At 40.1% G+C, this 14,063-nt stretch overlaps 1 protein-coding gene across 3 annotated transcripts in view; it reads right to left on the bottom strand.

Annotated features, from left to right (window-relative positions):
• ICE1 (interactor of little elongation complex ELL subunit 1) overlaps positions 1-14,063 on the bottom strand; it is a 77,938-nt gene that overhangs the window by 58,634 nt on the left and 5,241 nt on the right. For 2 of the 3 annotated variants that reach the window (XM_084621837.1, XM_084621835.1), the window contains exons 2-7: positions 12,496-12,554; positions 10,723-10,758; positions 10,141-10,158; positions 9,089-9,200; positions 3,700-3,776; positions 1,477-1,514 (exon numbers count right to left, since the gene is read on the bottom strand). In XM_084621837.1, the coding sequence (XP_084477963.1) occupies positions 1,477-1,514; positions 3,700-3,776; positions 9,089-9,200; positions 10,141-10,158; positions 10,723-10,758; positions 12,496-12,554 (340 nt within the window). Of the gene's footprint in view, positions 1-1,476; positions 1,515-3,699; positions 3,777-9,088; positions 9,217-10,140; positions 10,159-10,722; positions 10,759-12,495; positions 12,555-14,063 lie in introns of those variants that run through there. The other variant, XM_084621836.1, reaches the window with a different exon arrangement.

A 14,063-nucleotide genomic window follows, 5' to 3' on the forward strand; every position in this document is an offset into this window, starting at 1 on the left:
TTCAGTGGGAGCCATGCTCACTTGCACCAAGGCTGAATCAGGAGATTCTGGAGTTATAGTCTAATTTCTGCATTTTGTAAAGCACCAACTAAAAGCCTCTTCTCCATTAGAGATGTGTACGCTATGGTTCATTCTCAACTTTATTATCCTTAAGATATTTCAGCTTTAGAGCCAATAAACGTGGCCAAAAGAGAGCTTATCTTTCTTCCCAAACCCTTTCTCCTACCTTCATGCTCCATTGTGACTGACATTAATATATCCTTCATGTCACCCAGGTCTGCAAACTGGAGGTCGTCTTCAACTCCTTCCCCTCCTCACATCCAGCCAATGATCAAATCCATTTTTCTAAAATCTGTTCCTTCCTTGCTGAATGTTGCTCAACCACACCATTATCTCCTCCTCCCAGGTCATTATGATACTAACATTTAATTCCTCCAATTGTCAAAAATACTAGTAAAAATAATCTCTAATCTGTTACACAACTGGATAGCCGTTCCTGGGTCCTGATTTGACATCATACCACAAGATGGGTAATAATGTGAGTAATATGAAGATCCCATAGTTTCAATATTTACAAGTCAAACATTTTATTGTGCAGTCTGAATGAGGCAGCTCTATCTAGACATTTAAACAAATTTGAGGAGCTGACCCAGGAGCAAGCCGGAACAAATGTTTAATTTCTAAGATATACACAATTTTGATTGAAAAAGTTGTTGATAAGAAAACAATCCAGATGAAAAGATGGGAGAGGGATTTGGACAAAGAAGCTGATCTGCATGAGTGGGTCTCTATAAGGGAAAAAGGGTATCTTCAATTTGCACAAAACAAAGAAAATTTTATAAATTACTGTATAGACGGCATTTGACTCCAGTTAATATCCATCACATTTTTGCTACTAGGGCTGTGCTCTGATGGAGGGCTTGCAGGGAAAGGGGAATATACTTGCACATGTCGTGACTGTGTACAGGAATTTGATGATTTTGGGAGAAAGTTATTTATGAGATTCATTTTATGACAAAATGCTGGCTTCCCAGAGATCCCCACACCTGCTTACTAGATACTCTAGTAAAGGGTCTACATTTTAAACAGAATGAAATTAATTTTTTTATTGTTAGCAGCTAGACTTTGTATTTCACATTATTGAAAAAAAGTGATTCCTCCTATGGAATTGTGATACAGTAAAATATGAACTGTTCTTGTAATGAAAAAGATTTCACATCAGGTCAGACATGAGAGAAGAACCAAAAGGAGGATAGGCATTTAGAAATCTGGTCACCCTTTGTAACGTAGTCAAAGGATGCAGGCTCCCCAACCATCAGGTGAGAATTTTAGCCAAGTTCTTTAAATATTAACCTGATCCTGAATAAGTGATGTCATATGTTAATGTTCGATTTTAACTTTGCGTTAATAAAAGGTTTAAAAAAGATTAAGTGAGCCACTAATATTGTAACTTGAATATAAAAAAGTGACAATTACCTTCCAGTTTCTTCACTTTGGCTTCCAGTTTCTTCTTCCTGATCATAATAAAAAAATAAAAAATATTTTTAAAAAATTATTCTATATTTAGATCTCAGTAAGAGACCAGCTGAATTACAAATAAATCCAACAGTTTTTGTGGAGAAAGTAACTCAGCATTTCATAGATTAAGTTATTCAAACCAAAATCTTTTAACATGAGTGCCTAAAGTTAAGGATTTAACTATTTCTCAGAAGTGCTCAAATTTGCATGGGGGGGAGAAGGGAGGGGGAAAGAGAAAAATCAGGCCACTGAGTTAGGTATCTAAATATGGGTTTAGATACTTTATCTGAAGCAACAGTTTGAATATTTGGGCTTAACTTGTATGTGCTTTAGCTACTCCATCTATAACAGTAATTGCCAAACTTTTTACCCTACACCCACCCTTACCCCATCCAAGCACTGCCAAGGCTGGGGCTGCAGTCGCAGCTAGGCTGAGAGCCAGGGGCAGATGCCAGAGCCGTGGGGCTGGGTCAAGGGCAGAGAGCAGAGCCATGACGGCAGCTGGGCCCGGGGCCAGGCCAACAGTTGGAGAGGCAGCTGCCCCCACGAACATTCCTCTGTGCCCCCCTACAGTTTGAAGGCCCCTGCCCTAAAAGGTGGAGAGAGTCTGTGCTTAACAAGATTTGAAATGAAGCCGAATTAAGATGGGTCACTGAAAAGGGGACTAGAACTCAGGAAATCCTATGTCGCAGAGCCTGTTTATTCAGAGTATTAGAGTGTTTAGATATGGCTGTAAGTGCCTAACTTTTGGTACCCCAAATCGCAAAAATTCTGACTTCAGTGACTTGCCCAAAAATGAACAGAAATTTATAGCAGAACAAAGATAAAAACACAGGATTTCTGAGGTCTTCTTTACTAGATCATAGTACCTCTCAGGAAGTTTTCTTCACATCGTTGCGTTTAATTATGATTGATAAAGAGGGTAATAATGCTTACCCAACTTCTTAAAGCAGAGACCAACAGATAACTATGGACTAAGAGTATTTTAAATTATATTTAAAAAATACTACATGATTAAGTCTATTGTAATGTATTTAAACAAAGTAGAGAGGCCATTTCGATATTAGAAAAATTGCATCAGTGTAACTAGATTAACTTCAAATAAATTCTTCTTACACAGATGCAATGCCCGAGTTAAGATTACACGTTCTCTTAACAATGGCATATCCCAATTTGAGGGTTTAACATCCAATCCAAAGGTTTAACATCCTTTGCTGTAATTTTTTCCTCACAGCAAAGGCCCACATTATATTAAGATTCCCATGATAACTGTTTCTGACACAGATGTGGTTTTATAGAAGAGATCAGACTTTTTCCTTCACACATTTTAGTCAAAGACAGCTGAACTTTTAAGCTTTATAAATGCTTAGTCCTTTGGGGAATCAGTTTCCAGATCAATTAACAAAATGTACTAATGCATTTATAAGCAAATAAGTAGTTGGATATTACATAGGCAGACAATGAAATTGCTAAATTAGCATCACAATATTTACAGAATAAAATAATGTTAATTTTATAGATCTTCTGTACTGTCATTTATTCCTGTAGAATTCCATAGCCACTAAGGAAGTGTAAAGTGAAGTCATTACACAAAACCCAAATCTTACTTTAGTTACATTAACTTAAGATTTTATTAAGGGTATATCTGCACTGGAGCTGGAAGATGTAAATTCCAGTTGGAGGAGACATATCCATATTAGCTCTGACTGAGATAGCTCACTAAAAATAGAAGTGCAGCTGCGGTGGTGCAACAGGCTAGCTACCCCAAGTATGATCCCATCTAAGACCACAGGTACATACTCGGGGCAGCTAGCCCCTCACACCACTGCAGCTACACTTCTATTTTCAGTATGCCAACTACATGCTCTCACTCGCAAATGGCTACACCATCTTTGCTGAAAAACTTTCAAAACAAAACTATCCTGAAACATGAAAAACTATCAAGAAAAATTTCAGCACAAAATTGTTAAAATCTAGCAAGTCAGAAGCAACTGAAAATAGGGTCTTCCCATGGGAAGCATTAGGCAACCTTAACAACAGGTGTTGATGCCAGCTCCCCCTATTATATTTGCATATAAAGAGAGTAAATACAAAAACACAATCTCTGACAATTTACAGATAGCTTGTGCATTTTCATAGAAATGACAGACAAGAGTAAGTTTTTAGAAAAGACTCACTTACACAGCATCATTTCTAGCAATTTCTTCTTTCACCCGAGCATATTCCAGATGAGTTTGCTGATAAATCTTGAGAGAACTCTGAAGAAAATGACAATAAAGCATGTCCTTATAGTGGACAGAAAACAGTGGATTGGCAGAGTTTTGCCTGTTCTATAGTACATAAATGGACAGTGATCAAGGAACACACTCTACTGAGGAATAAAAACAAATCAGAAAAGGATGTGTTTCAGCTAGGATTCGTTTTTTCTGAAGGTACAAGCTGTGACATCTGTATTTGTCTGTGTTCCCAGCACCTAACTAGATGTTAAACTCTACTCAACTGTGCGAACACTGTGGATGGTACATTCTGCCCTTGCTGAACAGGTGACAGCACCACTTAACCCTAGCTGACAAAAGAAACTAAGGACATTAATGAATGAATCCCCAAAGTACTGTCTACAGTGAATACATAAGTGCGGATTTAATTCAACGTATAAAATCAGAAACCATGATTTAAAGGTAATTGTTTTCTCCAAAGGCATTAGTTAATGAACCTAGAAAATTCCCACAGTTGTATAGCAGTATCCATAAATGTTTTTTAGTCTCCAAGACAGCCTCAGCCAAACAGTGAAATAAGGAAAACTATTAAAGGCAAAGTCAAGCACCAAATAGTGAGCAAGAACCAGTGTTCAAACTGCCATGAGAAGTAAGGCATAACTTCTGCAATTCTGGGCACAACCCATCTCTCCTAAGGAGTATAGGAGCTGGAGAGTTCAGCACTCCAGTAAGATATGTACTCAAGCCTCAAGAAGCCAGAGCTTCTGTTAAGTAAAAACATGTAATGCTTTTACCAATCACGCAGTACAAAATCAAGTCATGTGAAGCGGTATAATCCTTCCACTCCACTTGGACTTCCCTATACTAAAAGGCAAGGTCTCTCCATAACAGCTAGAACAGCTGAGAATCCTATGCAACAGTCTATCTGCTACTTGCCTATCAGAGTCTCATCAATGCCCCAGCCTGTAACAGCCTCCTGGAAGAGAGCCCTTTCATTTGCCAGGCCCCAATGACTCATACAGGATTCATAAAAATCTGACAGAAAATTCAGACTTTGTCACAATCATCCAAATTATCCAGGCACCCAAGCACACCAAAAGATGCTGAAAACGTCTCCTCAAAGTATTCAAATATATTATAGGTTGAGGAAAGCAAAAGGATCAAATTAGGTCAAGTAACCTATATTCAAATGCTAGAAAAGTCTCCAAATGCTTAACTTTATCAGGTTGAGCCTGATTAAAATGACTGTGGAAAGAGCAATAATGAAGATGAGCACTACTATCAGAAGTAGGGAAAAGGAACTCTCAGTAGTAGGGTCTGTACCCTTCCAACACAAAATGGAATATACTATCAGCTGTTGTAAGGTAGCAGCCCTCAAAACTCTCTAGCTATGAAAATCAGGCTCTAGCCACACAATAGAGTTATGACCCTTTAACTCCAGGGACCCAGTACAATCAGTATACTTGAAGTATTTTCAAAGAACAACGGTAGAGGGATGGGCTAGAACATCTGAGAGATCTTCTTGCTCTAATGTATACAGTTTGCACACAAAACAACTATAACCTTCAAAGACAACCCACAATTCTTTTATAAAGTATTTTAGTAGCTCAAAGAGGCACTAAATGCCCTCAATAGACTGGCTAAAAATAAGAATACATTATTACTTTATATAGAAGCTTTCATTCCAAAGGATGACAACCCATTTTATAAAAAGAAAAGGAGTACTTGTGGCACCTTAGAGACTAACCAATTTATTTGAGCATAAGCTTTCATGAGCTACAGCTCACTTCATCGGATGCATGCAGTAGAAAATACAGTGGGGAGATTTTATACACACAGAGAACATACAGTGTGTATAGTAACACCCATTGTATCAACGAGAGAGATCAGGAAAGGTGAGCTATTACCAACCGGAGAGGGGGGCCAAAAAAAAAAAAAAGCCAAACAAACAAAAACACTTTTTGCAGTGATAATCAAGGTGGGTCATTTCCAGCAGTTGACAAGAATGTGCGAGGAACAGTAGGGGGGAAAAATAAACATGGGGAAATAGTTTTACTTTGTGTCATGATACATCCACTCCCAGTCTTTATTCAAGCCTAATTTAATGGAGTCCAGTTTGCAAATTAATTCCAATTCAGCAGTCTCTCGTTGGAGGCTGTTTCTGAAGTTTTTTTTGTTGAAGAATTGCGACTTTTAGGTCTATAATCGAGTGATCAGAGAGATTGAAGTATTCTCCGACTGGTTTTTGAATGTTATAATTCTGATAAGCGATGGTCACATGAATGCCACCCTATACCGGAAACCTATTGACCGCTATACTTATGTACATGCATCCAGCTTTCATCCAGACCACACCACACAATCCATTGTCTACAGACAAGCTCTATGATACCACCTCATTTGCTCCAACCCCTCAGACAGAGACAAACACCTACAAGATCTCTATCAAGTGCTCTTATAACTACAATACCCACCTGCTGAAGTGAAGAAAGATTGACAGAACCAGAAGAGTACCCAGAAGTTACGTACTACAGGACAGGCCCAACAAAGAAAATAACAGAATGCCACTAGCCATCACCTTCAGCCCCCAACTAAAACCTCTCCAACTCATCATCAAGGATCTACAACCTACCCTGAAGGACGACCCATCACTCTCACAGATCTTGGGAGACAGGCCAGTCCTTGCTTATAGACTCTCCCCCCCCACACACAACCTGAAGCAAATGCTCACCAGCAACCACACAACAAAACCACTAAGCCAGGAACCTATCCTTGAAACAAAGCCCGTTGCCAACTGTGCCCACATATCTATTCAGGGAACACCATCATAGGGCCTAATCACATCAGCCACACTATCAGAGGCTCGTTCACCTGCACATCTACCAATGTGATATATGCCATCATGTGCCAGCAATGCCCCTCTGCCATGTACATTGGACAAACTGGACAGTCTCTACGTAAAAGAATAAATGGACACAAATCAGACGTCAAGAATTATAACATTCAAAAACCAGTCAGAGAACACTTCAACCTCTCTGGTCACTCGATTACAGACCTAAAAGTCACAATTCTTCAACAAAAAATCTTCAAAAACAGACTCCAATGAGAGACTGCTGAATTGGAATTAATTTGCAAACTGGACTCCATTAAATTAGGCTTGAATAAAGACTGGGAGTGGATGTATCATGACACAAAGTAAAACTATTTCCCCATGTTTATTTTTCCCCCCTACTGTTCCTCGCACATTCTTGTCAACTGCTGGAAATGACCCACCTTGATTATCACTACAAAAGGATTTTTTTGTGTTTTTCCCCTCCTCCCACCCCCCTCCCACTCCTGCTGGTAATAGCTCACCTTACCTGATCACTCCCATTACAGTGTGTATGGTAACACCCATTGTTTCATGTTCTCTGTGTATATAAAATCTCCCCACTGTATTTTCCACTGCATGCATCCGATGAAGTGAGCTGTAGCTCACGAAAGCTTATGCTCAAATAAATTTGTCAGTCTCTAAGGTGCCACAAGTACTCCTTTTCTTTTTGCGGATACAGACTAACACAGCCACTACTCTGAAACCCATTTTATATATTACCTACACCTGAAGGAATCATTTCATATACCAATTAAATGGGACACTTCACTCACTGCCCATCATAGGCAGAAAGTCAAGCTCTTCACTGTGGGCTTGGCCCAGAGCCAAAGTTGTCTGTACCAATGGCCTCTTGCATGAATGCTTTGCACTCCAAACACTGTGCCAGAGAGAGAATCTCCCACAAGCTGAGAACACACTGGACCCAGAAATCATAGAATATCAGGGTTGGAAGGGACCTCAGGAGGTCATCTAGTCCAACCCCCTGCTCAAAGCAGGGCCAATCCCCAATTTTTGCCCAAGATCCCTAAATGGTCCCCTCAAGGATTGAACTCACAACCCTGGGTTTAGCAGGCCAATGATCAAACCACTGAGCTATCCCTCCTCCCAATTCAGGGAAAATAAATTGGCACAAGGCACAATATTTGAAGCCCCGACATGGTTCTTTTACTAAGGCAAGACCCTGAGCACTCAACAACATGCAATTTGCAATATCTAGAACTACTTAATTATATGTAATAAAAGCACAGAAAGTAAGGGTCTGTGGTGCAGACCCAGACACTGCAAACAGGTTTCAGAGCGTTAGTCTGTATCAGCAAAAACAAGGAGTCCTTGTGACACCTTAGGGACTAAAATTTATTTGCGCATAAGCTTTCGTGGGCTGTGGGTTTTAGCCCACAAAAAGCTTATGCCCAAATAAATTAGTTAGTCTCTAAGGTGCCTCAAGGACTCCTCGTTGTTTTTGCAGACACTGCAAAGGGTTCTTTGAGTACTCTGCATAGCGCAGGTGAAGGCACAGAGGCAGGTGGATGCTGCTAGTTCTTACGTAGTCTCAAGCACACATTTAATGCCACTACAAGGCATACGGAGGCAGTCCAACTAGACAGCTTTGAAAGAGGATTCTGTGCTTGAGACACCACAGGGTGTCATTTCCATGAGTGTGAAAGCATCAGCAATCTTCAAGTAATTACCACAGCACTTTCAATACCTCTGCTCTACCACCACTCAGGAGCACTGATTCTTCCTACTGTATTTTCCACCGCATACATCTGATGAAGTGTGCTTTAGCCCATGAAAGCTTATGCTCAAATAAATTTGTTCATCTCTAAGGTGCCACAAGTACTCCTGTTCTTTTAGTGATTCAAGAGGAAGAGTGTGTCATATTCAATGGCCAAAACCAAGTACCATGGCATCCTAGGAATTGAATTGTCTTCCATCCAAGTAATGAGCCAGCTGAGCTTGAAAAACGATAGGCTCACATGTATGCAAGCCATGTACATTATAAATTCTGAAGTTACACATTAATATCTTCACACTTTGCTAGATATTGGGGACATTCCGTAAAGTTTGTTACACTTGAGCCAATTTTAAACCTCACATTAAAGAGGATTTCCTAAATGTTTATGAAGTATTGTAGAGCTGTAAATTGCCCCCCTCCCACAAGTCTACAAAGGCTGTCCTAGCAGCGTTGGGCAGATTAGGCTACGTTACTTTCACAGTAAAGGTACTACTCAATGTCAGTAATATGATTACAATAGGTCTACTTTCAGAGTAAAGGTGACAGAATTTGAAAATTTATGACTCAGAGCTGCCAAGCAGTTTGAGGGAGAGGTGAGATCACTCCAAGATGTTGTTTAGTCACTACTAAAGTTAAGATACTGGCAATAAAACTAGCGGCAAAAAATCAGTTAGTCTGTTGCAAGAAAGCATTTTTTAAACAAAGATTTTGTAAACTTTTAAACAATCCTCATACTTTTCAGCATACCTTTTTCTCTTCCAATTCTGCTTTCAGAGACCCCAACTCTTGCTGACACTTTTCTAGAGGAGAGATTTTTTGTAGCATCTGTTCCACTTGGTGACGAAGAGTGTTATTCTCTCTGAAATGGACAAAGACTACAGAACATTCAGCCAAAAAACATAGATTTTGTTCAAGTCTGAACTCAGTGCTGTATTTCCCGAAACAGCAGCTACTTTGCTTTCCACTACAAGACAGCTGAAAATGCTCTCCAGCTACTTGTTTGCTTTATTGTTGTACTTGTGTGAGTCTCAGGATATTAGAGACAAGGTGGGTGTAGTAATACGTTTTGCTGGCCCTGAAGAGCTCTGCGTAAGCTCAAATGCTTGTCTCTTTCAGCAGCAGAAGCTGGTCCAATAAAAGATTATCTTACCCACCTAGTCTCTCCAATTACTTTAACATTCTTGGTGTGTGAGCCAACTTAGCGTTTTTCCAGGTAATATGCTTTCCTCATAGAAAATTTGGGTCAGATTTAAAGAGAAACGAGTGGAGTGGGTAAGCTTAAGTTCCCATACTGGCTCACAGACCATAAATAAGAATATAATTCAGCCCTTTCCACTGAATGCATTTGAGTCCCTAGACCCCTCACTTTGAACCCATACCAGAGGCAAGAACCTCACCTCCACTTAGGCCCCTTTGTGTCATGTAAAAAGGCCTCAAAATCCTGAATCTACCTGGGGGTAAGATTCCCCAGCACGGACACTGTGGAAGACAGACTTAAGTCTGTCCTCAGAGAATCCTTTCAAAGCTTTGGCACAGTGGACATGCCTAGGATGGAGTTGTAGCACTGCAGAGATTTCAAACAGCAGTGTTGGTCAAAGAGCAGCCCCAGGCAGCTGCCATTACTATGACAGGCCATTTACGTCGAAGTTACACAGGGAGAATATTGCAAACTGGAGTCAATTAATGGCCATGTAAGTGTCCATTACTTTGCATTGATAAATACCCCTCTTGCCTACTTCAGAACAATTACCAAACCAAGCAGAGATTTAAACAGACCTAAAACTGAATTTTGTTCTTACCTTTCAGCCACCTGAAGCTGTGATACCTTGTTAAGGGAAAAAAAAGTAGTAAGTTTACCACAATTTTCTCAAAAAAGTGTCAAGAATGGAAGTAGTATGCTGGAATCTCAACAACTGTGAAGAAATATCAAGTCAATACACCCTTCCCAATGGAAGATGACTCGGAGGAACAAAAGTAATGTAACAATTCTGTTGTACCGTTAAACAAGTATGACAAAGTAAAGTATTATATGAAGTAAATACATTGGGGAAAAAAACAATACCTATGTAGAATCACTGACTTTGTTAAGCACTTCAAGCAATAATTCTCAACCCCTAGTTTCACTATAGACCCAATTTAAAAAAAATACTGGAAATTGCCAAAACTCAGGCATGTTAAGTTTCCACTTCTGAAGTCCAATTTTTTTCCAATAGACTCTATAGATTCAGTTGTTCAATATTTTAGAATAAGCAGTACTTGCTACAAATAAGCTTCTAACCTTAATTTTTAACTTCATAAATTCCCCAAAGCCCTATCTGTCAAATGAAATGTTCACATGTAAATACAACAAAACACTAAGAGAAATACAGAAACAAAGGATATCATTACACTTCTGTTGATACTCTGTCAGCAAATGGCTGTAGAAAGAAAAGAATAAGTTGTTTACAAGGGTGATCTTTCAATTCATTTTTGAATCTGACCTGGACAATCAAGTTTTAAGATTCCATTTTTAAATTTTGTCAGGCTTTTTGAAAAAGTCAAATCTGAACACAATGCTAAGGTTGTGGATTTGACGTCATTAACTTTATTTTTTCCTAACATTTTCAATTTAAGCTTCTTCAGCAACACTTCTCAATTTAGGCTATTAAGAGTACCTATAGCCTCTCTTAATTTAATTATGACTTGGCTCTTCTGATAAATTGACCTCACTCCAGTATATTATATTTAATATAATTAACAACTTGTAACAGGGATTAGCATCTTAATGACAGAACTAAATTTTCTTGAGAAAAAGTGGACAGTAGAACAAAATCTTAATTCTCGGACTCTGCCTCCAAAGAAGCTTTCCACCAAATTTTCTTACTGCATGTTGGGTAAAAACGAACACTCTCTTACTTTCAAAGATTTGTTTGATATAAGTAGTTACTCCTGGGGGAATTCTGTGCCAAAAAATTAAAAATTCTGCAAAATTCTGCATATTTTATTTGTCAAAAAATCATGCCAGTTTCAATTATTTGGTAATTTATTTCAAAATACCTGTCAGCAACTGTCTGTGACAATACAGACACAAAAAAAAATTCCCCCAGGAGTAGAGAAGTAAAGAAACCACTGTTTCTCAGCTCCCTCGGCCACAGAGCCCAACAGGGAGGCCAGACACCCGCACCCCATATCCTCCAGAGCCCCCGCCCACCCAGACACTCGCACAGACTCCCTAATCCCCAGAGTCCAGCTGTGGGCCCACCCCAACCCAGACACACACAACCCCTCCCCACTAGAGCCCTGCTGCAAGGCCCACCCCAGCGCAGACACCCGCACCCCCTCTCCACTAGAGCCCAGCTGTGGGGCCACCTAGAGCCCGGACACCTGCACCCCGTCCTCTGCCAGAGCACAGCCACAGGGCCACCCCCAGCACCTAGCTACAGGGTCTCCCCCAGCTCAGACACCTACACCCCCTATCCCTTCAGAGCCCAGGCACTCACACCCCCTGCTTCCCCAGAGCACAGCCATGCCATCACCCAGACACTTGCACCCCCTAACCTCCAGAGTCCTGGGATCCAGAAGGAGAAATAGCCTGATGCTGGGTCTCAGGCTTGTACAGCTGCCTCCTTCCTTCAGGGCGTGCCAGGAACTGCAGCTTCCAGGAACCCTCCAGCTCCCTCCCCGTCCCTCCTACAGCGTCTTCTATTTGTGAGCTGGGCTGGCTCTGCCAGATCCAGCGCACCCTAGTGGTGGCCAGCAGCTCTGCAGCCAATTTGGGGAACGGGGTGGAGGCAGCAGAGGGAAGGAAATTCTGCGCGCACAGCATTAATTTCTGCTCAAATTCTGCATGCACAGTGGAACAGAATTCCCCCAGGAGTATGCAGTAGTACAGACATGAAAGCAAAACTGACAGCAAGTCTGAAGACACACTGCTAAGCCTCTCTACACACTTCACATGTTGCAAGTAAAAACTAAAATGCAATACTCTATAGTTTAGACCTGAGCTCTTTCCTGAGGAAACCATGCCCATTCTACTTTTTTGTGATAACCAACAACCACAATGGACAATAGATTAAAACAGTCATATACTGCTATAAAATGTATTTTTTTAAAAAAAAACTACTAGCTTAAAACAGTAAAAATGTTTTTGTGTAAAATATATCAGTTGTACTTACTCTGTGTCAATTATTTTTTGCTTCAGTGCAATCAATGCAGCTACATATTCATTTAAATTCTGTAAGGAAAAAAAATCTCAAGTTGGCAAAGAAATTTCACACCAAAAATAGTACACAGACACTATAGACGCTCCAAACTGAGGAAACTTGTCAAATACTAACATTCTATATATTTTCAAGTTGACTGGTTAACCTAATGTCTTTTTTCTTTTATGCCCCACATTAAATCCTGACAAACAATAAAACAACTAAACTAAACCATAACGCAGTTCTCTTAATTCATCTATGTCCAATGGTTTTCTAATTTACAATTCAAATATTTCTGATAATGCTAATGCTCATTTCCAATTCAAACTTTCTTTAAAAAACATCCTACCGGAGAAGCCTATCTTTCATCTAAAATGGATTTATTGATTAATACTACTGAAAATATGGACCTCTGAGTTTTAAGAAATTACAATGAAAAATTGAAGATCCAAATTTTCACATGGGCTATTTTAAATGAACACTGCCGAAATCCAAAGGTATGTGAATTGAAAGGATACACTTATGAAAGATGAGGTAAAGACAACAGTTTGGAAAACTGCTCTGCCATTCTGGACTCTGGAGAGTTAGACTCGTTTAAACAAAGCAAATTTTTTTGACAAATACACAATATTTCAGCCTCTTAGAAATCCAGAACTACTCTTTACTTTGCAAACACTATTCCCAAGATTTATCGCCTAGGTTTCTGCCACTTGGGAAGAAAGAATTAGTAATTGTTCAAAAATTATATAGTACACAGGTTAAGAAAAGAGTGTCTGTACATCTGGGTATAGTGCTTAGAGTATCCACAAATACAAAGTTTGTTTTTAAAGTCATACGATACATATAGTGCATAATCAGCAATAACCCAAATTTAGGTGAATAAATTTAACAATACAGTTTAGATTAGCAAAAAGAAAAGGAGTATTGTGGCACCTTAGAGACTAACAAATTTATTTGAGCATAAGCTTTTGTGAGCTCAATTCATCGGACGCTCATGAAAGCATATGCTCAAATAAATTTGTTAGCCTCTAAGGTGCCACAATACTTCTTTTCCTTTTGCGGATACAGACTAACACAGCTGCTACTCTGAAACCTGTCAGTTTAGATTAGGGCAGTCAATTAACCGCCGTTAAAGCGTGCCATTAATGCACACAATTAACGCATTAATTTTTTTAACGCGCGCAGCATAAACTGCTTCAGAGTACCTACCTCAGGTCAGACAAAGTAACACAAGCCACCACCGGAGGGCGGCAGAAAGAGAAGAGGCTACAGAAAGATGCATGTGGTTCTCATGCCAGCTCCAGCCGAGAAGTATTTTTTAGAAGTAAAAACAGGGTGGCCAAGGGTTTGCCCGAGCCACCCTCCCCATGCCGCCCGCAGCTGGGGCTGAGCCCCGCACTGCCCATACCAGGATCTCTCCACCCCCCAGCCCTGTGCCACCTGCAACTGGGGCTAACCCCTCCTCCCAAGCCCCATGCTGTGTGGGACTTACATTCACACCCTGAGCTCGGGGGCTGACCCCCCCCAAAAAACTAGGCTGA

This window comes from Lepidochelys olivacea, assembly GCF_965140295.1.
Source record: "Lepidochelys olivacea isolate rLepOli2 genome assembly, chromosome: 2".
Lineage (NCBI taxonomy): Eukaryota > Metazoa > Chordata > Testudines > Cheloniidae > Lepidochelys > Lepidochelys olivacea.